The sequence below is a fragment of the Pseudopodoces humilis genome, chromosome 1 (genome assembly GCF_049639895.1).
Source record: "Pseudopodoces humilis isolate 2021_Gansu_Grassland_sample_001 chromosome 1, ASM4963989v1, whole genome shotgun sequence".
Taxonomy (NCBI): domain Eukaryota; kingdom Metazoa; phylum Chordata; class Aves; order Passeriformes; family Paridae; genus Pseudopodoces; species Pseudopodoces humilis.
Window position 1 is genome coordinate 83,224,280 of NC_142200.1, and position 25,510 is coordinate 83,249,789.

A 25,510-nucleotide genomic window follows, 5' to 3' on the forward strand; every position below is an offset into this window, starting at 1 on the left:
AGCACAAGCACTGGTTACATACTGGCAGTACCTCCAGCAACAAAGGCAGGTTTTGTCAATTTAATCTCACTTTCACTATAGTTTGAGGATACTGGGTCAGCTAACAATACTCAGTCCAATTTTTTACATCCTTTTTTACCTCTGCCCTAAGCTGCTAAAATGGAAGGACATGTTGCCTGCTCTGCTGTCCTAAAAATTCAGAGACTCCTGCTGAGCTAATCTCAGGCTTAAAAAAAGAAAAACCCAAACCAAACAACCCCATCACACCAAAGCCCTGCAAATGAATTTATCCATTTCTCTTTATCCTCTCAAAGAAGTTGAAAGTTACAGGCTTTGTTGATTCTCCATTTATTTTGAGAAATATAAAATATGAAAACTAGTTTACAGTTCTGGCACAAAAAATGATGACGCAATAAGCACAAAGTTTCTTTTTACAAATAACGCTATATATCTTTACCATTTAAAAGTGTCTAGTTTTTCACAGCAAAAAAACTTTATTCACCTATGTATTTTTTCCTTATTAAAATATTAAATCTATTTAAATTGCACATGAACACCTTTGTGAAGTAAAATGATAATAAATCTGTATACAAAGCAAACACTCATTGGAATGGAAAAGACTATCAAAGCCTAAACTGAATCTTAAAGGCTGACCAAGAAAACAAGAGACAAGACACCAACTGATATGGCACAAGTGATTAAATTATCGACAATTAGAAAATAAGTAGAAAGTAAAGCCTATTTGAAGATCTTCAGGGATCTAATACACTGCTAAAACATTTTGATGCAGAGGTTTTGTAACATTTAAACTGGCAAGAGTTTTTCAACTGCTAAACATTTTTCCACAAGATTACAAGGCATCTCCTTCACTTTATATTGGACCTTAAAATGAGTATATTGATAGATAAGAGAATAAAGAAAACAAAACTTACACCAAAGGTTGCTGTAATTGACAATTTACAATTTTGACAGTGAAACAGTTGAGAAGTTAATCAGCTAGAATTAACATCATTAATTTGCAACAGCAGAAATGGGAACAATGAAAACGATTATTCTTGCTTTAAAAAAACATACCTTGTTCCAATCTCCACTGCCGATGGGTTCAACCTACAGTTTCACTGTCAATACAACCACTTCCACTATGCAAAATCAGGTCTGCAACGCTGAAGTGTCTGCAGATCAGGGCCATAACTTTCACCTGGTAGTCTTACTTATCCAGACACTTGCACTGAATTCTATCAGTCATTACTGGGAGGTGAGTGGTGATCCAAGATGTCCAACCTGAAAGCTTTAGAGGCCCAGCTGCCATAGCGTTGCATGTGCTCTGACCTCCTGGGTCATGTTTCTTAAATGCAAACCCTTTAACATTCCAAGTTGAAGATCCAAAAATTCAAGTATCCAAAGGCTTACTGGTTTTAAGTCCTGACCTTCAAGCTTGTGCTGTTATCAAGTCATTTGCATAAGTATTTTTTTTCAAACTACAGCACAACCAATTCACCCATTTTGGTATCTTTTCCAGATGGTCAAAAGAGTATTTGATTTGCACCAAAAGAAGAATAACATAGATCACAGGGTCTGAAGAAGTGTTCCAAGGCCAGGCTGAATGGAGCTTTGAGCAACCTGGTCTAATAGAAGGTGTCCCTGCCCATAGCAGGGGGGTTGGAACAAGATGATCTTTAAGGTCTCCTCCAACCCAGACCATTCCATGATTCTATGAATAGCATTGTTATGTTGCTTTAAGAAACATAGCAATGTTGACAATGGATGTATGATAAATGCTCCTTTATGTCATTCACATTAGGCAGCACAGGAAATACAAATGCACACTAGATTTCTTTGCACTGAAGCCAAGCTGTTTAAAAATGCAGTAAATACACTATATTCTCAAAATTAGTATTATATTATAGGCATGCATAACTTCACATATCTAAACAAAATCAAGAGGCAGGACCTAAAACATAGGCTTTGTGAAGAATTCAACAGTGCCTCAACATTTGTAAGCTAATGAATTTTCACCACTTAAAATGAGAGTGCCAGTGTGATCCTCTCCAAAAAATATGCTTATAACCAGGTATTAAAGCAAGTTTAGTCTATGTGAAGAAAATTTGAAAAGTGATCAACCTGATTCTGAGAGGGAAAAAAAATAGCCTCAATAAATTGTATTCTAAGGTTTTCCAGTTAGCCACCTATTTTTTATCTCAGTTTAATTGAATACCTCTTCTTAAATAGATATAGAGAGTATCTTAACAAAAGCAATCAATTTTGCCTATTTTGGTTGTTAAATATTACTTTCAAAGAAGTTAAAGTGCCCAGTTTTACACATAATTTTAGATTCAGAGTACTGAATGAAAATGGAAATATGACATTGAAAACACAGCAGTGCTAACAAATACAAAATGCGCAGCTTTTGAAAAAAAAAGCAGCTCACAAGGCACTTACTATAGTGGTCCATTAAATAAACTGTATACATAGTGCACCCTTAAAACATCATTGCTACGCATCAAGCTTTTTCAGTGTTAAACAAGATTTATTAGAAACAACCACTGGGTTCTGTGTGTTCTGAAGCAGTTATTGAGCAGCCTTGTTTCATATAATGTAAATGAAACAAATTAGAAGTGGGTCATATAAAGAGAGTATTTTATGTAATTTCTCATGTGAAAGCTTTTCTGTGCGGTGATAAAACGCAGTGTGGAAGGCCATTCTGACACACACCTCTCCCCCCTCCTGACCCCTCTTGCCCTAAAAAGCTACATTCCTGCTACTGGAAGAGCCCGGCATTTTAATTACAATCGATTCTATCATCAACTACTGGTTTGGCTCATCATTTGCAGCTTTGAAATTAATATCCATGAAGTAGCATTAAGCCACTTTCCTCTCCAGAGCAAAAACTGGCAGATTAAGTATCTGTAAAAATTGTACATTGTTTCAATGGCTTAAAATGCTGAGTCATAACTGACACACTTGATACAGGTTTGATTTCTTTCGGTTTTGTTTTGTTGGTTTTTTTTTTGTTCACAACATACTTCAAAGGCCAGAAGAGCTACAGACCCAATCACATCTCCTAGCATTTCTCTGTGGGTACGGGTTCTTCATCTCCCTTTAGAAAGTATGCATATATTAAACCATACTTTTTAATTACTCCCACACTGAGAAAGCTTGGATCATACAAACATATTTGAGATCTTCAGGTTTCCACAGTTGTATGTTGGACAGAATAAGGAAAGCTGTCATTGACAGAAGGATCTGTAGATTGGCCAAAGGAAAAGTTAACATTCTAAATCAATAGCACTCCCAAAACGTTAGCAAAAGGTACCAACTTGTTCAGGGACTTCAATCTACTTCAGCCCAGTCTGTCATGGTACTTATTTCGTCCATAAGCACCAAAGTGAGAAAACTTAAGTATTTGTCCAGAATTACCTCCCATAGTCCATTCTAAAATTCTATTCTGCAGATCACTTACAAGCTCTCCAAATTCTTTCCAACTCAAATCACCAAAAAAAAAGGTATCTAATCCTCATTCATACTTTTGCATAGTCTGGCATTTTCTGGATTTGTACTTTTGTTTTTTTCTTTCATAGCTTTTGAAGGGACTCCTCTGTCACACATGCAAGTTCTTCCAGCCTAAATCCTTCAGGAGCAAAACAGAGTCCCACTTAAGCAGCAAGCTGTCCAGGACCGCTTGACATTCTTCTTTCCACTCAAAGTAAAGATTACTCAGTTTTATCTGCACTTTCAGATTTTTCCCTTTGCATCATGCAGCGACGAACTATGCTGTCAAAACTTCCTAGGTAAAATAGGCCAATGATGCGAAAAATGCCCATGCAAACAACCTGGAAACAGAAAGAAACAGCTTTCAATTCATTTTGGATCCTGAATTGCACCATATTACTGAGTCATAAAATTAAAAAAAAATAAAAAACAGTTCCAGGCAGGCTTTTTATATAATCTTCAGAAAACAAACTTACCAAACCAAGCTAACTATGTAACAGTTCAGGACTAAGTAGCATGGAATACTCTTAGCTCACTCACCAACTTGCTGCTTCAGCTTGAAAATACTGCTGCCAAGTAGTAGTAAACCCAAGTGCCACAGTATTAGCAGACATTTGATGAAAAGATAATCTGTGTCTGCATAAAATTCTACATCCTGAAATTACTTTAAACTATCAGAAGTTATGACAACAGGTACTTCCCAAATCCTACCTGCTGAAGGCCTTCAGTAATAGAAGTGACTGGTGACATTCCACTTGTCAATATTGACAGCATGTAACCATCTGATCCAACCGAGCTGTTGAAGTTCCCTTGCTGGATGGAAGGATTAAGAAAACAAATTTACTCAGTTGTGGCAAATCATGATGTGTTTTATTTCAACAGCTACTCTTGATGGACACAGATAACTGATACCACTAACAACAAATATTTGAATACAAAAAAATATCACCGCGATTAAGAAACAAAACACTCAAAAATATTTTGGGCTGTACAGCAACATTCCAAAAGGCATTCACTTAAAAATGGAAAAGTAAGCTAACTTCTCTTTAGAGAGAGTGTGCTAAATTACTACAGATTTTTACAAGATATAAAGGCTGTAAATTTCTTCTTGAGGCATGCTTACTTCTATAGAAAATACATGACAGTATTCACAGCTGTAAGCATATTTCAGAAGCAGAATGATACCCTAACTCTATCAGATCACCATCCACTACTGCATGACAAATACAGCTTGCCTTTTGTTAAAATTAGCTTGCTTCAAATCACATGAGATTTGGCAAGGGGGTGTATTTCAAATACTAGGTAGCAGGCTCTCCTTCACCTACATCAAGGATTTCTAACTGCAAGACAGCTTGCTAAGAATTTCAGAAGGGAGAAAAAGAGGAGGAAAAACACCAGGAAGAAAGCCCAAACAACCAAACAACTTTAATTATTTAACAGAAAAAATGCAGTTCTACAGCTCTGACTCCCAAGGCTTCTCTCATTTGTTTCCATTTGACTTTATGCCAGAAACCTGACTTTCTGAAACATTGTAGGACTAAATCTGTGGAATGTGGAAGTGAAAGGAAAAGGTGGAGTTCCTGAATCAGGGTTAGGGGTGAATCTATGCAAAGCAGTAGAGGTTATTACATCTGATTATTTCCCAATACACACACTTGGGAGTACACAAACACCTTCTCATTTCTATTTCAGTCTCTCTGCTGATGGCCAGAGTGCATAAAGACCATGTCTGAACTAATATAGGATCCAAAGTGTAGAAAGTATGGTATAGATATATCAGACGCTTGAGATAAGAGATTAGTTTTCCTTAATACCAGAGGAGAATACTGTGTGGAGGTAGTATTTGCTTTTAAAACAGACTAATTTTGTGTTTATGAGCTCTATTTGTGAAAACACCGTAAAAACTTCAGAATTGAACACCTGCTGTAGATGTAAACCATGTTGAAGATCAAGAGTGGTTGGAACTGCAAAGTAATTGCAGAGTTTAAGATTCAATGGCTGTGCTTTGTGATCATGAAATTTCATGTTTGTTTCTATTCTGAGGTGTTTTATTAAGCATGCAGGCATTCCCTAGCACAAAACACTGAAAAAAAAATCCTCAGAAAGGCAATGCAGTAAGAACAGCATTTTATGTATTTTAATCACCCATAAATCACATACTTCAGATATTAAAAGCCAAAAAAGGTCAACTGCCTTCCTTTATTGTAAAATTATTTTTATATTAACTCATTTTCAAGAAAAATAAGAGAATACAAAACAAAGTTTTGAGGTTAGACAAATGGTATTTGATACATAAAAAGTCAGTAATTTAGAGCTTTCAAACCAGTCATAATCCATCTTTCAGACATTGCATCATACCGATGCATCATTTTATTCTGTCTGCATACAACTTCAGATACCTTTGACTTCCAAGGGACTGTATAAAATCGTTTGTGGGCACAGTGGCAAAAGAAGAACAAAGAAACAGCTCTAGTTCAAACTAACCTAAGAGAACTGTTTTGTTGTAATTGGTTTTGCACTTAGCTTAGCCATTATCTTACAGTCTCAAGCAAGCATGACATGTGATCCTAGTCTCTTCAACACAGAACATGGTTGAAAAACACAATTTACTTACTATGGCATCTTTCACTATAACTCTGGCAACTTGTTCTGCTTGGCAAACAGATGAGGTTTCAGAAATCAGCTTCGTCTCTAAGGGCTTTAAGAGAAAAACACCAATTTAAGTTTGATTAACAACACACAGGAGAGAAAAACACGAATGTCAAATTTTAGGTTTGGGTCCTTTGTCACAAATGACATCACTGCTAGCAAGGGGTATCATTATTACCTAAAACACTGGTTTAAACAAAGGCATAAGCACGTTCATAAATGTCAGTCCCATTTTACAGAGGGAAATGACAATACTTCCTTGGTTAGTACTTTTTTTCTGTATGGTTTATTACTACTTTCAAAGGGTATTTTTTCCCCAAGAATTTTATTTTCAGTAGAAGACATCAAAATGCTTACACTATTCAAGATCTATACTGGTCCATTTATGGTTTTTACCAGAAATGAAGTAAAAGATAGGCCTGAAATATTTTAAGATCCTATAAAACAGCTTGCCTTATTTTTTTCAGGCTTACTCTAATACTAGGATTATTATTTTTTAAAAAAACACTTCTAGGGTAAGGATGAGTAACTTCAGGTTCATCATCATCAATGGCAAATACTAAGGTAATTAAATTTCACAGAAAGGGGCCTACTTCCCACTGTCTATAGAATTATGAGTTCTGATTTCATCAACCAAGCTCACTGAATTTTATTTTTTCTTAGTATGTGCATTTTAAGGGTGGCCAGGAGGACAGTGTCTTTGCCAGCAGAAACCACATAAAAAACCTTTTACATGCATTCCTACAGTGATATGGCTCATGTCATCAGATCTCCATTTCACAGCCCCTTATTTACTTCTGAGCTTACTGACCAGCATCAAATAAATCTGAATGAGATGTAGGGATATCAACACTAATTCAAATACTCTAAATCTGGGAAAAAAATAGCAGCTGTTCAGGATGAACAGCTAAAGTTAATGACATGTTGGGAATAAGGTAGGCAGAAATCAGCCATTAAATGCTTGATCTGGCTACTCAGTTGGCCAAAACATGGCTGTCATTTTTGATGCAGCTACCTCAATGGAAAAAAAAAGAAGGGAAAAAAAAAAGAAGGGGAAAAAAAAAAGAAGGGAAAAAAAAAAAGAAGGAAAAAAAAAAGGGGAAAAAAAAAAGAAGGGAAAAAAAAAAGAAGGGAAAAAAAAAAGAAGGGGGAAAAAAAAATAAGGGGAAAAAAAAATAAGGGGAAAAAAAAATAAGGGGAAAAAAAAATAAGGGGAAAAAAGAAGGGGAAATAGAAGAAAAAAAATGGAAGAAAAGAAGAAAAAAAAAGAAGCTGCCTGAAAAAAAAAACTTTCCTGATTAAACACAGGAAAGCTATGATTACAGAGAAAAATTAGATGTGAGATAGAGGCATATGTTCTAAGTACTATTAAATATTAATATTAATTCAGTAGTATTAAATAAATTCAACAATAAATGAGTATCTGAAATGTCAGAGCAATGCAATATTGCAGAGACTTAAGGTATACTACCATGCTAGGAGCAGGTCATCTAAAGAGGTCATATAGGCTAAAACAAAGCATAATTCTCTCCTAAAAGATAAGACTTTTTTGACAAATGAGATAAATCTCTCTGAATCTCTTTCAAAGAGAAATCTTAGATGAACAGTATATTCTGCTGGTGCCTGCTGGCTCCCTGAAATAGGCTATTATGAAGAAAAAAATCCTAGAGAATATGCAAGCTATACAAGTATCTGCAGATGTCTAATTCTGGCACTTTATGCGGATGTGTGGGAGTATACATTTAATACAGAATATCTGTATCAAGAAATGATGAAGTAAGAATTGTGTTATACAATCCCTACTGATTCCTATTCAAAGGGTGAAAGACAGAATGGAATTCAAACTCAATTTCCAATTATACGTGATGGCGCATGTTGAAAAGATGATAGCCTTAGATACCAGATTTCTAGTTCACAGTATGCAAATCAAAAATAAAGAGAATTTTTTCTCATTACCTGATGCTGTAAGTCTGAACAGGGGGTGTGAATGTGATTTTTAGAATTATACTTCACATATATGGACATGGCAAATGACAAGGTGTGACTAAAAGGTCAAACTTTCACTTTTAAGGTAATCCAAATGAAAAAGGCCTCGTCCTGCTGCTGACATCCTTCTGAAAAGCGATACGGTCATTTCCACTGTGAACACAGTGCCAGAGAATTTCCTGTCTACTGTAATACTAGAAAACAGCCATTACTGAACTCTCTCATTACATGTATCACGTATTCATACAATATGATTTAGTTGCAGGCTCCACTGAAGGAACTGAGGTTTACTTCGATCTGGCACATCTATCACAACAGCCACACATTATCAAAGATGCAAAATAGGAATATTATTTTTGGTTAATTAAGCTTTAGTACTAAAACAAATAGTGATTTTACAGTTTACCATCCCACACCAATATTCAGATTGCATGCAGGAATATTCTGCAATGTTTCAGATCTTAAAGGCAAGTATTAAAGCATCAGAATAAGAAACTACACAAAATTAGCCTACAAGCTATATAACTGAGTAGTTAAAAACTGGTAAAATTTAAGTGTTTAAGAGTACTTCTTAAAATCTTAATATGCTTTAAAAATACTGATTTCAAGAACTGAAGGACAATTTACCTTTGTTTTACTTTCTTCTGCAAAGCCAGGAGTATCAGTATCTGGAGGATAGGCCACTGTTACGTAGACATTGTAAGGTTTCACCTGTGTTTTACAAAAGCATTAAGTTTTATCTTAATACTGACAGCCTTTATATTTCTCTTATAATTTCATCAATATCTCTTGTAATTAAGTTCAGCAAGCATGAATTCAAATTGCTTCTATGGTTAAGTACTCAGCAATTTCAAGACTCGTAGCTTTGTCAACTGAGAAACAAAACAGCAAAGATTTTAAGAAGGTAGTTGTGGTGCTTCTTCCAATAGAAGTCCCTAAAAACTCTACAAATTATTTGATGAATCCTGGTGATTTTCAAGACATTTATGAAGAATATTAAAATAGTTTAGAACTATAATTTTACCAATTTCAGTTTCTATAAGAAGACTAAACTGCTGTCAAATAACAGTACCCAACACTTATAAACACAAGGCCAAAAAGGCTTTCACCGAGAAAAAAAACCAACAAAAATGTAAAATTTGAATTTTTTATCTTTAAGATGTATACTGAAGTCTCAAGGCTTTTCAACCCATGGTATAAACTTGCAAGAGGTCAAAGTCTAAGGAGACAAAATAATTGGAAAATGTGAGGGAAAATGGAAGGTCTTACATCAAAGATTGTATTTAGTTATTTATTTGTACATGTCATGAAATTATATTGCTTAGTGCAATCCTATTCAAACTGCTACAATGCAAATCTGTACTCCAATACAAATAAAAAAAAGCTTTTAATGAAAATATTTAGAGGGCTATGATAAAGCTAAATGTTGTAAAACACTGAGCATTTATGAGACACTCTGTATTGAAAACACTTTGTGAAATACCACACCCATAAACACCCTATTTTCAGTCTTGAATAATTTAGTCTTCACGTAAGTATCTATCACCAGTCTGAAGAAAGACTCTGCACTCACAGTATTCTACTCAGCAGACCAGAAATTATTAGAGGCAGTTTTACCCCACATTCTTATCCTGGTCAAGGCATACAACAGGTACTATGCAAGGGTCTGGAACCAAACAAAGGCATTTTATATATAAACACTTAATTACTCAAATATATGCTCTTGACAGAAAAATGACAAAAGTAATTTTCAAATCAATTTTATCTGTCTGACTGCAATGTACTTACTCACCTTGTTCCACTGAATAATGAAAACAGTGTTTGTTTGGTTTTGGTCTTAAACATAAGCTTAGATCACTGCAGGATATAAAGCTCATATATTCATCAAAATATAGAAGGGTGAGTTCACTGCAAACTAATTTTTTTTTTTTTTGTGGAAAATCCTCTAATTCTAACTTAGGAGTTTTACAGTTTCATAAGGCTCAAATATCACTTACCATGGACTCTCAAACAAACTGGCAATCACTGGCCTGTCTCTCATGTATCCATGTGATATCTTCAATATCATTTTGCACTTAGAACCTTGAAGAAGGCTTTTTAACCAAAAGTCTTAAAATTCTAGTCCTTTAATTAAAATAAAAGATTAAAAAAATGTCTGCACAGGTGGTCATACTCAGTTTTAGGAACAGATTCAATCTATTCCATCTTATGCAACTGAAATCAGGTTAGTTTCTGCAACCCATGCAGAGCAATAGGATTGTAATGCTGACAAATGAGGGCAAATAACACACAGATATTATCAATGCTGCACAATACAAAACCCCCCCAACCTATTTAAATTAAAATATCCTGTGCTGACAGCTAACACAAAATTGCTTATAATCAAAATTACTTAAAATTATTGCACACATACCTCCATTTGCAGGGCTTCAGCCAACCCTCGAAGAGCAAATTTTGTTGGAGAATAAGCTGTATATCCAAACAGGCCTAACTGCCCAGCCTGAGATGATACAAATACAATCCTTCCCATTCTGCGTTCCTTCATGGTAGCGATTACTGCTCGGCTCGGGTAAACACTCCCCAGGTAATTGACTGCCATTAATCTCTGTACAAACAGTATCAGTATCTGAGTATCTTGAGTCACAGATCCAGAATTCTTCAGCTGTTTGGTCTTATTTATCAAAAAACCCCTATTTTTAAGTCTGCTTTAACAATCAAGTTCAACAGATCTGTTCTGGCAAAAGAAACAACTGTTTTCTATTCTACAGATTCATAAACTGTTTTATAGCTAAGAATCTCACTCCAAGCCAAAAGAAATCCTGTAAGCCTTAATAGCATCCAGGATACTGATAATACTGTGAACCATATGGCCTTGAAGGAAAAAAGAATAGTATTTCAGGGAAAATCTAACCTGAACAGCCTCCAGGAAGCAATCCATTTATGCATGATGCATGAAAACATACTGAAAGTTTAAAGAGCTTTCTAAAACAGGAAACAGGAAAAATGCTATGTATTTACACGTTTCAGAGATTTTATTCTTTGCCAGGATAAAGGGAAGTCTTCAATTTCATTCTCTACAAGACCTAAAACACAATAGCCTATACAAGCGATAAAATGGGTGATTCAAATTTATTATAAAATTATGCCCCTTTAGTATTTTCAGATGATTCAGCATTATCTGTAGATTAATGGAGGCCTGAGGGCTGCAGGCAAAAAGTAACCAAAACACAGGTGATTTTGGGGTTACTTTTTTGTCTTTTCATCAGAGCAGCAGCTTCTCAAGCTGAAACAATTTGTGCATCTCAGAATTGAAGTCTGATAACAGCTGCATTTTTCTTAAACAGGTTAAAAATATTTCTGAAAAATCTTCAACAGAAAAAAATGAAACTGTGTGAAATCATTAGGGGAGAAGTTAGAGGCAACTCTTGCAAATCTGAAGAGATTCTGACAGCTAGCACAAATCAAGTGTAACACTGTTCAAGTCTGCAGACACAGGAATTCAATCTAATAATTAGAATGTTAAAGTAAGAAATTATCATATGATGAAATAAAAAAGTATGCTCACTCACTTCAAAAGAATTCACTTCAATATCCTCAAATTTTCCTGTAACTGATGTTCCTGCACAGTTTACAAGCATGTCAACTGGCCCCAACTTCTCCTGAGCCTGGAAGAGGGGACAGAGGTTAAGATATGCTTTATGAGGAAAAAACCTTCCTCTATCACCATACCAAATATGAAACTATTGCCAACAGAAATACAACACACAGAAGTTTCTTCAGACATGTAGATGAATCAATTCTCTTCTCACCTGTTTTAGAACATTCTCCACCTGTTCATAGTCTTTAGACACATCAACGGAAATACAAAGTACAACCTATAAAAGAAAAGTGAAAGAACATTTTCACAACACATTACATCCAGTAATTGTTAACTTAGAGCCTTTCAAAATGAAACAAGCCCAATGTCATGTCTTTTCCACAAAAAAAAGTCTTTTTGTCAAGATATTCTGCACTTCTTCAACACTGGAGAAGCAATTTCTGCTACCTCAAGCTCCTCCCCCTCATACACAGGTTCTAGTATAATAAAGATTACATTAAGAACAAATAATCACCTCATGATCTCCAAAGTGTCGACTCATGTGCGAAGTACAGTTTCTAATTTGAAACACTATAGACTGAGTTATTTACATGACGTTTAGTAAAAGCTATTTTAACTGGGACAATCAAAATTCCCCAACGATATATTTAACTTTCACCAGCTAAACTTAAGTCAAACCATTGGTATGGCTTAGGCTCATCTTTAAAGAAAAAAATGTTTTTTTCTACCTCATAGCAAGGCATGGTTGCAGTGTTACCCTGAAACAGCAGCATCAGCACTGCAAAAATAAAAAAAAAAACTGTTCCAAAATTTAGAAAGTGTTAAAAACCTGCTAATTTTAGTACCTGCAATGCACACTACCTCCTTATTTCATGATTTTTTTTTTTTAAGAATAGTAGTAAACTTAGTTGCATAATATTTAATTGGGACACCTCAAGGACAAAACAAAAATAAAAATTCTTTGAGAAACTGACTCATTGCACAGTGTCATAAATAGCTAAAATAGTGAAGGCATGTGTACATATTTACTCTTTGTCTGAAAATCAGACATTACCAGGTTTAGTTTCAAAGGTGCATAAAAATTAAAAAAACCAGGGAAGCAAGAAGCAGAGGGGAGGGGTGGGCAGGCAGAATGAAGGAAAACAGGTGATAATGATACGGTTTTCTTGCAGCTAAAAGTTGGGCCCTGTTTTCCTTGAAAGTTACTGACTACTTTCAGCAACATGGCCTCAGAATCTAGATTTTTCAAGCACCTTCAAATCAACTTCTAGCCAAAGAAAGCACTGCTTCTTTTGGGTTACCACTTCCAAACTGCAAGACTGCTGCAAACATCAGGTACTGACAAATAAGCTACTCTCTCTGCTAAGCTATCAGCAGAGCTCTGGGGCAACTCCTCATCTTGAACAGAAAAGCCATCTCGTGTTGCAGTAATAGGAGGGATTCCTGTATTCTTGTTCCAACTTCCATCCTTTCTGTCACTTGGGTTAATTAATTTAAAAGTCAGAGATGAAATAAAACAAAGTCATCAGTAGTTTGTAACAAGTATGCTCATGACCACTTATCATGGAGCGCGTGGGCAAACACACACCAAAAAACAGGCTCACCACAGTGTAACTAACTGCTTTGGCAGCCAGTGTTTCATCAGTCCTGCCCCTGGTCAGACTGTGACACTTCTTAGCTGTATAAACAGAATCTGCCTGTACAGCAGGTTACCTATTCCTGCCTCCCAGCACTGTGTGTATTTGGACAGCAGAGTAAACTTGTGGCACAAGTTATTGGCAAGAATCCCCTTAAGACATTTATTACATTTTGGAAACATTAATCTTTCTCATAAGTTTAAGAACAAAACAGCAGCTGAATGCAAACAACATTGAATTATCATCTGTATGTCTTTGCCAAGATCAGTGAGGAGATGGAGTAAATCTCTATAAAAATTGGAGCAATTTGTTCATTTAACAGATTGCATAGATTAGTTACACTGTGAACAACACACTCGGGAACTACCACAGCTTTATTGACTACTGTAACATTTTACAACTCACCTCTTTGCTTCTATTATCACACATTCCTTCTGCTCCATATACTAATTACCTTTACTCCAAAATATGGATCATAGATCCACATCTAGGACACAGAATATGCTACCAGAAGTAGTCTTATGCCCAGCCCTGCTCATTACATCTTGTTCTAAACATTGTGTGGTGTTGGTTCATTCATAAAGCTTTCCCCAATAAAAGATCAACCCAACCCCCACGAAAGTAACTGAGAATATTCTATATTAGAAAAATTACTTTAAAAATACTGGAAAAAGACTTGAAGGGTAAGGATTTTGCTCTAATGCACAGTTACATCCATAGAGGCTGCACCATCAGCACTCTTAATCACATGCAGATGTGAAACATAAAGGTACATTTAGGCCAGACTCTGGTTGTCAATGCAACTTGGTTTCAAGTTGTTTAGTACTCAAGAACTGAACAGTGACAGCACATGCCCAAGAAAAAAATAATCTTTCCTGAGAATCTCTGCCTTTTAGCTTGACATGGAAACATTCAGTATCTTCAATAACTTAAGAAATGGGTCCTTGGGAATCTCATGAAGTTCAACAAGACCAGGTACAAGGTACTGCACCTGGACTGGGGCAATCCCCCCCGCCACTGATGTAGGCTGGGGCACGAACAGCTCCAGGGGAGCTCTGCCAAGAAGGCCTTGGGGATGCTGGGGGATGAGAGGCTGGACATCACCCAGCAGTGTGCACTCACAGCCCAGAAAGCCAAACGTGCCCTGGGCTGTATCAAAGGCAGTGTGGGCAGCAGGGGAGGGAGGGATTCTGTCCCTCTGCTCTGGTGAGACCCACCTGGAACCCTGCATCCATCTCTGGGACCCCAGCACAGGAAGGACATGGAACTGTTGGAGCATGTAATGATAGGACAAGGGGAAATGGCTTTAAACAGAAAGTAGGTTTAGATTAGATATTAGATAGAAATTCTTTACTGGGAGGCACTGGCATAGATTGGGCAGAGAAGCTGTGGATGCCTCATCCCTGGAAGTGTTTAAGACCAGGCTGGATGGGGCTCTGAGCAATTTGGCCTAATGGAAAGTGTCCCTGCCAAGAGCAGGGGAATTGGAACTAGACAATCTTTAGGGTGCATTCAAGCCCAAGCCATTCCCTGACTCTGTGATCTAGTAAAGGTAACAGTCAGTGCATGTTATCTATACCAGACATCACCTTTCTGTAATCTTTCTGTGCAGCTTCTCTGTTCATCTACTGTCACTTTACAGCTTTTGATCTGTTGCTCCAGTGCCAGCTCTGCCCCAGACTCCCTGCCTTCTCCAGTTCTGTTCTTTCCATTCAGATCAGCCAGGCTTCCCCGAGAACACGTCCGCAACCCAAGAACAGCTACAGAGAAGCCAGCCTGCCCATCACCTCCACTGCCAGCGGCTTAACCTGGCTGCAAGCCTGAAACTGCTTCTGCAAAAAAAATCCTAGTCAGTCTACACTGGAGCTTGTTCAGCTTTGAAGGTGCTTTTAGAGATTTTCACTGAAACATGCACCAAATAATAGTCTTTTAAAAAGTCTGCGTCTATCAAGATAGGACAGATTTTAACAAGAACACCCTGACACAGTGTTTGACAAGGGATTAACTGTAATGCTAAGCTTGGGAAACTGCTACAGCAGCTAAAAGAAAATGGTTATCAGGATTTTTTTTTTTTTTTTAATGGGCAAAATACACCTTCTCCTCATCTCAAATGGCTTAGATTCCCAAACAAAGTTGATCTGAGTAAGTAAGCATGCACAGAAAAAAAAACAGCTTGAGCCATTTGACAATAGTATAAGGAAGCAAAGACAGAAACTTCTTATAAATGGAGATATTAAAAAAGTTTGTATCGGCTACTATACAAATGCATTTGCCTGCAAATATTCAGCTTTTTTTCAACAGCATATCTAATTCATCAATTCAAATCCCTAAAGTTCTTGAGAACTTTAAAGTAAGTTCTCAAGTGTAAGCAAATTATCCAATCAGCTGGGATTCAGGGACCCCCAAAAATTATGGACAAATAAATTGCTTCTATTTGTGATCAGGAAAGGAGCTTAGCTACTAAGTTACCTTCATGAGCAACAAAGTTCTGGAACACAAGAAGTCAAAGCTGTTAATAGTTTCAGTACTTTTTCCCCTCTCCCCTTCATTATTAGTAGTAAGAAAAAAATAATTTTAACTTATCACCTCATGCTCACGCATGTCTTGAACACAGCAAGCTTAGCGATTCTAAGCTAGTACTTCTGCAAGCTCTAAACCATTGCCTACATGCACAAGTGCATTATCTATTCAGCAAAGCAGCTTCTATGTTTAGAAGTCTCAGAACTTCACAAATTGTGTAACTGGAATAGTACTGAGTAAGGAAAAGGGACAAAGGTATGACATAGTGAAATAAACCTGGGAACAAGCAACTAAAACGTCTTTCCCAAGACAGATGCTGTATTTATGAATTGCAAAAAACATGGTATTTGAGGGAAAAAAAAATTGGTTCTACCTAATTTGAAAGAATAAAATGCTTATCAAGTGACAGTAAATTGCAGCTATCCAAAAAAGCATTCTACACCTACAGATGAAGACATCTTTTTCTAAGAAAAGCAGGCTAATGCACCAGCTAGGCAACATCAAGTATAGCAAGATCTCAGAACATCTCATGTAAACAGACTGGCATTCCTGAATCCAAATACTGAGTCCTCACTCAGTTTTGTCAAACAGCTTTGTTTTATAGACAGAACCAGTGAACTGTGTTGTAGTCACTGTCTTAAACAAAACACACAACAGCCCCCCTTGGCAGTGAACTTACCTGCTTGTCATTAACAGAGTACTTTTCTATTTCCTTCTTTGTCTGTAACAGCTTGTTCTGAAATGGACACAAAGACAACTGAAATGTAATTCTGAGAGCAGTATTAGTCCTCAGTACTTCAATAAGGCTTAAAAACATCCCCTAAAGCCCCCCAAAGTTACCCTCAACTAGTTACAGCATTTTACTGTCATTTGGAAGACTTAAAAAAATTAATGAAAACATGAAATTTATCAAGAACTCACTTCTCTGTTTTTCCCTTTGTGCTCTAATGCCAGTAATGACTTCTATAGATTTAATGCTTTTGTTTCATTCTACAGAGAGCACCTAAGACTGTAGGTATTGACTCTTCTCCTTTATTTCACCTCTATTTTATATTTATGTGATATTACCTAAACCCTCCTGCAGAATAATCACTGGCTTGAAATCATCAAACCGCAAAAAGCTGGTAAATTCAAAGTGCAATAACCCTTTCAAGAAAAATTCTCATAATTCTGACTACATTCAAGATTATGTAAAGTAAGTTCTCAAGTGTAAGCTAATCAAATCAGCTGGGACAGAGGGACCCCAAAAAATTAAGTGCTTTTGTTTCAAAAATAATTAGGGTTTTTTTGCAACAAATAAAACAACAGCCTGCTCTGAAAACAGAGTAATTCCAACTAAATTCTGCATACCTAAGTTAAAAAACAACAAAACCAATAAAACAACAACACAAAAAAACCCCAACAAATCAATGCTTTTTCTTCCAAAGCTGTCTTGATGAAGAGTTTTTCCAGTAGTAAAAAATATGATACAATGCTGATTAGACACCAGTCGTGTTTGTGAATTTTAGAGATGATTAAACTCCCACATGTCACTGTAGGCAAATTCTACAGTTTTAACCAATATAGGGGTTTCCTGATTTTGTGCTCTGGGACATATCAAGACAATGACATAACAAATGACAACAAACACCATAGCATTGGCAAAGCTTTAAGGCAAGCTAATCACAAATTCCATGCTAGGCTATGCTTCTTAAAAAGGCAGCCACCTCTGCTATTCAAATGCATTGATTTGGAATGCTTAGGGTCCACTTAAAATATACACTGAAGAAGTATGAATAATCATCAATTCCAAAATTATTCCCCACCTATACAGATTTTGTGAACAGTTTAGCCGATAAAATTTCACACACACTTACCTCATCCCTTGCAATCAGTGTTATGAAAGCACCTTGCTTATAGCATTCAATAGCAATACATTTTCCAATCCCACTGGAGCCTCCAGTTACCTAGAAGTTATTTGAAAATATCAGTGTTAGTCCACTCTTCTCATCCCTTCTCACATTTGTATGAGTCAAATCACATGAAAATTCTAAAAACATACTGAGATTAAAATATCACCCGATGAGATACAAATACAGGAGATGCACTAAAGTTAGCTTACTTACTCTAGGAGTATGAATGAAACATAAGATCTGAATAGATCAATGAGCCTTTGTTTCTACCCTAAAACCAGTTTTACCTCAGTTGTAATTTTTGGCCATTTCTGTTGTCAGTTATACCTAGACCACTCTCACGTGGGTGCTGTCACATGTTCTGGAGGCTACATTTAGAAGTTTTCAAATTACTATTAATGCCATGATAGTGCCATTACATACTGCCCTTTCGTACCTGCCCACAGCAGAAATTACTTGTAAAATCAGCATGGCAGATTGCTTTCCGAGGATGCCATTATGTAAACATAAATAGAAAACACCTTCTTTCTTATTAAAAGAAAAAATACCATTAATTCAACAATTGGCCCTTTGTATTGTATTTTTCAGTCTCCCAGTCAGAACCTTGAACTTCCCCCATTCCATCCTGCTATTTCATTTTAGTGGGGATGCCAGCACCTAAACTTCCATAACCTTTTTTGCTTCCTCCAAGCCGTAACTCCTGGATAGTCTTATACACAAACTGGAAGTTAACATTTCATTAAAATTAGACAAATACAGGTTGATGGCTACAGTCCTGCATCATATGCTGCAGGAATGTACCCTGACAAATCATACCAACATACAGGTGAAGGTCACCGTACCACCTCTCTCTCACTACCATCAATAAACCTACTTATGAACTGCCTGTGGAACAAGACGGAGAAAACAATCCTGACCTCTCTTTTTGGCTAAAATAAACATGTCTGCCTGACATCTTTAGGCAACTTGGATCAGTCTCAGTCTGCATGTGCCTTCAGTTATAGGACACTGGTATCTTCCTTACATACCCAAGTTATCTGAATTTTCCTTAAACAGCATATTAAAAGTCATATTGAGAAAATTTTGGAACAAAATACCTAGAAGCAGTTATTTTAAAGAAAAACACATTGATTAAGTGAGTTCAGAAGAACTGGAAGAAAATGAAATTCAGATTTCTTCAGAAATCATCACCTTTTGCTCATCAAAACATTTCCAAAGACTCCAGCAAAAGGTTACCTCCTTCATTTTAAGAAAATAGAAGCCAGTCTATTCTATCTAGTGTAACAGCAAAGATCCCAATCTCTAACTACACATCCTATCAAAAGCCTTCTGTTGTCTCCTCATTAGGCAATGTCTCAGTTTTGTTTTCAGAGATGCATTATCCTCAAAATTCTTTCCACTCCCAGAGGCAGTAAAGTCAGAAGAGTTAGAAGTACATTCCCATGAGTCACTAAACTCTTCTTTCATTTGAGTATTTTACCACTAGCCTTCAAAAACAGCTTAGTGCAAATAAAATAATCCCAGCAAAGATTTACAACACAATCCACAGTTTCTGACTGGCTCATCTTGAGCTGCAAATGGGCCAAGAACGGGTGGAGCACTCACAAAGACTAATTTGGGCTCTTTAGGCTTCCTCTGTTATTAGAGAGAACTGCTTCAGATTAACTTCTAACTGACTCTGCAAGATCAGCTTCACACTACCCAAACCTTTGAGGATAACTGCAAGATACTGTCCTGTTCTAGAAGCACAAAACCCTGTCTGAAGTATTATGAACCAACGATGACAGCTTTCAGAGTAAGTAAGTCCATAAGAGTGTGAATGTTAACTATTGATTTGGGACTTCAGCACAACCACAAAATTAATTTAATGCTTTATGACGGAAAGAAGTAATAAATACACTGAAATTCTTAAAATAGATTGCAGTATTTCAATATGTATCTGAAAAGATGAAAATAGTTTGATACATTCAGGTAGACCTCAGATCCAGAGTACGTGTGAGATGCTTCTACAGGTCAGCAGCAGGTACACCAGCACTAATCAATGGGCATGGAAGACTGTTCCAATTCAAATTTTTGGTGAGACTGCTGATTATTACCAGCACAAACTGGTGACTATCAGGAATGGGTCAACTACACCAGTGCTTGAGGAATTCTCTGGAGGTGAAGGTACTGACACCAAGCCCCCAGCTCATCAAACATCACTAACACCCATTTCAGAAAGACAATGTCTGAAGTCATGAAAAAAACAGAAAAAGGAAGTTTTCATTTACAGTCACACCCAAGAACACTGGATAGAGCTCGTGTCAGATTGGTCAGTGATAAAGTGCAGTATCAGTTAGCAGGGAACTTTAGCATTTAGGCTGGAGGCTGCTACAAGCATGTTGGAGGTTGTTACTCATTGCTCAGGAACATTCACCATAAGTGCTAGTGTAATAGCAAGGAAAAAAAAATAAAAATCCCCAACACCAGTGAAAAGTTTGCTTTGTGCTATAATGAAGTTAACCTAAGCAAATCTATGAGGTCTGTTAGGTATGTAAATTCCTAACACGTGCCCAAAACTAACAGAGGAGCACACGCCTACTCTGTTAAAAACAACATTATTACAATTACTTGCCCTTGTGGCCAATGGTTCTACACTGCTACTGCATTTCCATTAATTTCAGACATTTGAATTGCCCCCAATCCCATTTTTAAATTTTACTGTAACTCAGAGGAGTTACCAAAAATAAAAATCTGGCCACTGCAACTCAAATCACAGATTAGTATTTTGACAAGAAGGCACAATTAAAACTTAGTATTAATTCAGATGTTCAGAATGCAGTACTACCAACCCTTGAGCAGTGTTACTAAGCTGTTTCTATGCTTAAAAAGAACTAGGTACCAAACTAGGTATGCTAAAAAGTGCCCGGTTCCAACTTCTTGATCTATGATCCTTGATAACAGAGTTCAATTTTAAAGAATCATAGGATTTATTTCCCCCTTGTAAGTGGAAATGGTGGGATGGGAAAATTGATCTATTAGAGCTTTAAATTTGAGATACTGGAAATTCACTTCAATTGGTGAGACAGTCCAAATCCAAATTAGCTGAACTGTCATCAGAAATGATACAAATCAAGACTTGATATGGTCTCTCCAATAGAACTCAATAACTTTCACTTCAAACTGGACGCAAGCTGGCAATGCTTTTAGACACTGCTCTGATAGAGGTTCTACTGAAACAGAACATGACTTTAATGTGCTTTAAGTGGTTAGCACACCTGACTAGACTCAAAATGACCTCCTGTCAAACCACTCGGATGTGTCCAAACCACAGATCTTATCAGCCCCAGCACAGGGGTGACGGTGTCACCAAGACACGGGTGACACCAAGATGGGCCTTCCATAAAGCCAACCACAGCTACCAGGCCGGGCTCTGCACAGAAGCGGGGAAATTACTGGACTAGAGATGACCCATGTGCAGGAGGGTTTGGCACATGGGTCGTAATTCATCCTGAACTACGTCCACATGGAAAAGGGCCCTTGTCAAGCTCAATGGGAGACAGTCCCTAGCAGGTAACATCTATCCATTTCCTGCCATTGTTAATCCAAACTTTAATAAACTGCATTTGTAACACTGAGACCTCAAGGGTTTGGGTCCTCCTCAGAAATTCAGCTTGGTTTTAGAAAGATTACGGCTGTAACAAGGGGAGAGGATTAGTATTAATATTTAGGCGAGGAGCTTTTAAACATCACTCAACAACTTTTGTAGAGAAACTTGAGAGAGAGAGAGCATCTAGAGAGCAGGTGTAACATACCTGACAAAAGGCAATTAAATGTGGTCCGAGTGAGCTCGATGCAAATGCAGCAGTGGTAACTGCCTTAGCCTATTTTCATATTCCTGTCTGTTACAGCCAGCTACCAAAACAGTAGCTTATTCTCACAGAATCTGACACGCACTAGTTTGTAGCCTGAGCCCAAAGGAGAGAGAGATAAAGCCAATGGCAAAATAAGAAATTTATAAAACTGCCCTCTGAATCTCAAAGCACAAAGGAGTTCAGCACATCTCTACAGCACAAAAATAACTTTTACATCCTTTCTTTGAGAATGTTTTTCTAATCATACCAGAAGTAATAAAGTATTAAGCATCTAAGAAGCATCTTGTTTAAGATAAGCTAAACCCAATGCCTGAGCCAATTTAAGAGCAGAGAAAGCCATTACCATTTAATGGTGCTAGCTGCGGTAAAGAAAATACATAGCAGATAAGGGAGGAGGGGGGACAGGAGGAGGGGGGATGGGGGGAGGGGGTAAGGAACCCACAAGATTAGACGATGAGTAATTTGGAACTCTCTAGACTCTCACTCTGAATAGCACTCCTATTATTTTCTAAGAAAAAGAGACTCTTATAATTCTATGATTTCTCCAGAAAGCATGTCTGGCCTAACACAGCAAGGGCTTCCATCATGCAAATGGCTGTGGGAGAAGACAAAGGAAAAAAGAAACCCCAAGTTTTCTGCTTCAAATTCCTATCCCAAATGGCAGCCAGAGAAAGTTATTTAGTCGTAACTTGGGCATCTCCTAACCATAACTGCTAGAAGTAAAAAGAAATAATTTTTCTGAAGGATTAGAAGTGAAGAGAATGCTGACTTAAGTTGAAAATTCAGTAACTGGTATGTAACAGCCTCTGAAATTGCCCAATGACCTTCCTTCAGAAATGTAACAGATATAGTTTCATTATACTTTCAACAGACCCCCTAGAAAGAAATGTTTCTAGGGAAGACTGACTTTTTCTGCTGCAGTAAAGCAATTTATTCAGGTATATTTTGAAAAATTATAGTGTGCAATGACAATCACTTGCCCTCTTGAAAGAGCTCAACCAGCGACAGACACAACTTACAGGTTATTATTCTTTTATTTCTTTCAATAGTGGGTTTAACTGAGGCTGGATGCTTGAGCAGATTTTGATATTTTTCTGTGAGGAGACTGCAAATAAGCCCTTACATAATGTTAGGGTCCTTAAATATTTTCATGAAGTCTCTCAGTCATTTCAGTAACAGAAAATGTTTACTTTAATCATATGCTTATGATTAAAGAATTCACTTTACACACACAACATGGAAAGTCTTCTTGAACAGTGTTTCTGATTTACATTATTATCATCCAATACTCTTCCTTATGCATGACATTAGGGAATCTTAAACCCACAAGTACAAGTGTCCAGCATTATTAACAGCATCTGCACATCTAAGAACTAGTGACCTCCAAACCAACTGTTCCATATTTCATTAGTTTGCATAAACACTTTAGGAGCATAACTGAAGTGAACATAAAACAAGCAGTTCTACAAGTGGTGACATCAATAAAAGCGTTTGCTGGTAGATTTTCATTTGTATCCTCAAGTTGAATATATCTTACAGCCTTTTTCTTCATCAATATATTCATAAAGTTAGTTTTCTAGTTGAACTCCTAATTTTACAGGACTTGCAGGAATACTGTTTTCCAGACTTCCACTAGTACCAAATTGAGCTTAAACTGCTAATTTGCAGAAATGGTTACAGGGAGGCTTCTCCAACAAGAAGAGTCTCTTCATTTTCAACGTGAACTTGTTTAAATGGACCCTTCTGATCAGAAGAGCCAGCAGAGTAGCTTTTAAAGAGTTTAATCACTATACAGAATGAACAAAACTGCATGTAATTGCTGCACATATAAATAAATAAAACCAACCAACCAAAATCCATTTAACTTTTTAAGTCTGCTATTCTATTTCTTCATGAAAGTCACAGAAAGCCTGTAAGTCTCCTTCACCTTCGCCCTAATAATCATTACTCCTGCAGGGAAAGAGCCATAACTCAAGAACCTTAATGCAACCTCGAACACACCTCACACACAATATGATGCTGTAAAGCCAGTTACAGCACCCAAGTTAACACCTACTTCATAAAGCAACTTGGGAGCACTGTTGCAACTTGGAAACATCTTAATCATTCTGGGGACAGCTCCATCCTCCAAAGAGGAACTCCAAAAAATAATGATGAAAAAACCAAACCAAAACTACTCACAGCAAATTTCAAAAACATTAAACTGCAGCTTCTCTGCACAATACACTGGAGATAAACTAAGAAAGCTGATTCTAGAACCCAAAATCTTTTGAACCGCTTAACTCATTTGCTGCCATGTGGTCAAATTCACTACTTTGTGATCCCTCTGATAGCACCTGGGCAGTATTTCCCCCTTCTTCCATCCCCCTCTTCCCAAGCCACGTACTCATACAACTTCCAGTGATGTACTACCCATGGACTCTTTCAACAGCACGCTCTTCCAAAGACTTCATTTTACCTTCTTGTCAAAATATTGCTCAAAGACATCCATATCTATGTGCTTAAAGATGAAAGGGCGCCCAAGTGTCATCTGACCACTTCCTTTGTATTGGTTTTTCTATTTCCTCATACCTGACTTGGTTTTTTAGACCAAGGAGATCACAGATTTGGCCTTTGGTTTATACGTGTGTACACACACCACTCCACTACCCTGGGAGATGCTAAAAGAAAAGAAAACTCGAGGTAACCGGTGGCTTGGAGAGTACAAAAGGAATGTCTCAAAAAGCCAGCGCTGAGATTGGAAGATGGTGACTCAGACCATCGCCTTAAGCCAACCGGGACACACAGCGGTTGTCAGAGCCATCGGGACAGGTCATTTCCTTATCATCAGGGACTTGTGGGTCCCGGTGTTTTGGTAGCTCGGGGTGCCACTGCCAGCTTTGCAGGATTCCTCTCGGAGCCGCGGGCACCCCCGGGGGCTGGCGCTGCCCGGCCGCCGGTCCCGCTCCGGGTGCGCCCAAACCTCCCTTCCCCGCCGAGAGCCTTCCCCGCTCTCCCCGCCTGCAGCAGCAGCCCCGCGGCCATACCCCTGCTGCCAGCGGGGCACTGTCCGCAGCCCGCGCCCCCACCTCGGAGAAAGCGGCTTCCTTCCCTCCTTCCCTCCCTTTCCCGGCGCAGGGCGGGCAGCTCGGGAGCCACCCGCCGCCTCCCCCGGCGCCGAGGCCGAGCGGCAGCGCCCGCCCGCTGCCTCCTCCCGCGGCGGAGCGGGACGGCGACCGGGGACCCCCGCCCCGCGCCCTTCCCGAGGGGTGCCGCACTCACCACGACGTGCGCGCCGGGCAGCTTCAGAGACTTGGGGCTGATAAGCGGCGACACCATGTAGAGGAGGAGGACGAAGGCCACGATGAAGGCGGCGGCCAGGAGCAGCATGGCTTGGGCTGCGCCGGCAGAGGAGGGGCAGCGGGCGGGCGGGGGTGGGCCGAGCCCCTCGGGCGGGTGCAGCGGCGCGGGGATCGCGGGGCCGCCCGTCCGCTGCCCGTGCCGCGGCGGGACCGGCGGGGACGACGCTGCCGCGGCGGGAGCGGGAGCGAGCGCGGCGCGGAGGAGGCGGACGCGGGAGGAGGGGCCGGGGCCGGCCGCCGCTCCGCCGCCCCGTTGGCTGCCGGGGGGGGGCGCGGGCCCGCGCGCCGCCCTTGGCCGGCGGCCGGGGGGGGGGGGCGCGCGCGGGTTGGCGGCGCGGCGGGGCCGGGCGCGCGGATTGGAGCGCGCGGCGCCGCCGCCGGGGTCAGGGACGGAGGCAAAGGGCGGCGGGAAGCGGGAGCCGGTCCCGGCGCGGAGGGCGCCCCCTACGGGACAGTGGCGGTGCCGAGCGGCCGCCCCCCGCGTCCTCGCCCCTGGCGGCCTCAACGGAGGGCAGCGAGGAGCGGCTCCGGTCAGGAGAACCCG

The 25,510-nt window shown here is 38.9% G+C and overlaps 1 protein-coding gene across 1 annotated transcript; it reads right to left on the reverse strand.

Annotated features, from left to right (window-relative positions):
• Window positions 1-332: 332 nt before the first annotated feature.
• Window positions 333-25,100, reverse strand: KDSR (3-ketodihydrosphingosine reductase). Its single transcript, XM_005526467.3, has 10 exons — window positions 24,887-25,100; window positions 17,736-17,825; window positions 16,559-16,615; window positions 11,934-11,999; window positions 11,694-11,789; window positions 10,538-10,729; window positions 8,752-8,835; window positions 6,104-6,187; window positions 4,201-4,302; window positions 333-3,830 (listed from the first exon to the last, which is right to left on the reverse strand). Exons 1-10 carry the CDS (start codon window positions 24,992-24,994, stop codon window positions 3,711-3,713), a joined length of 999 nt encoding a protein of 332 aa, XP_005526524.1. The 5' UTR covers window positions 24,995-25,100; the 3' UTR covers window positions 333-3,710.
• Window positions 25,101-25,510: the final 410 nt, after the last annotated feature.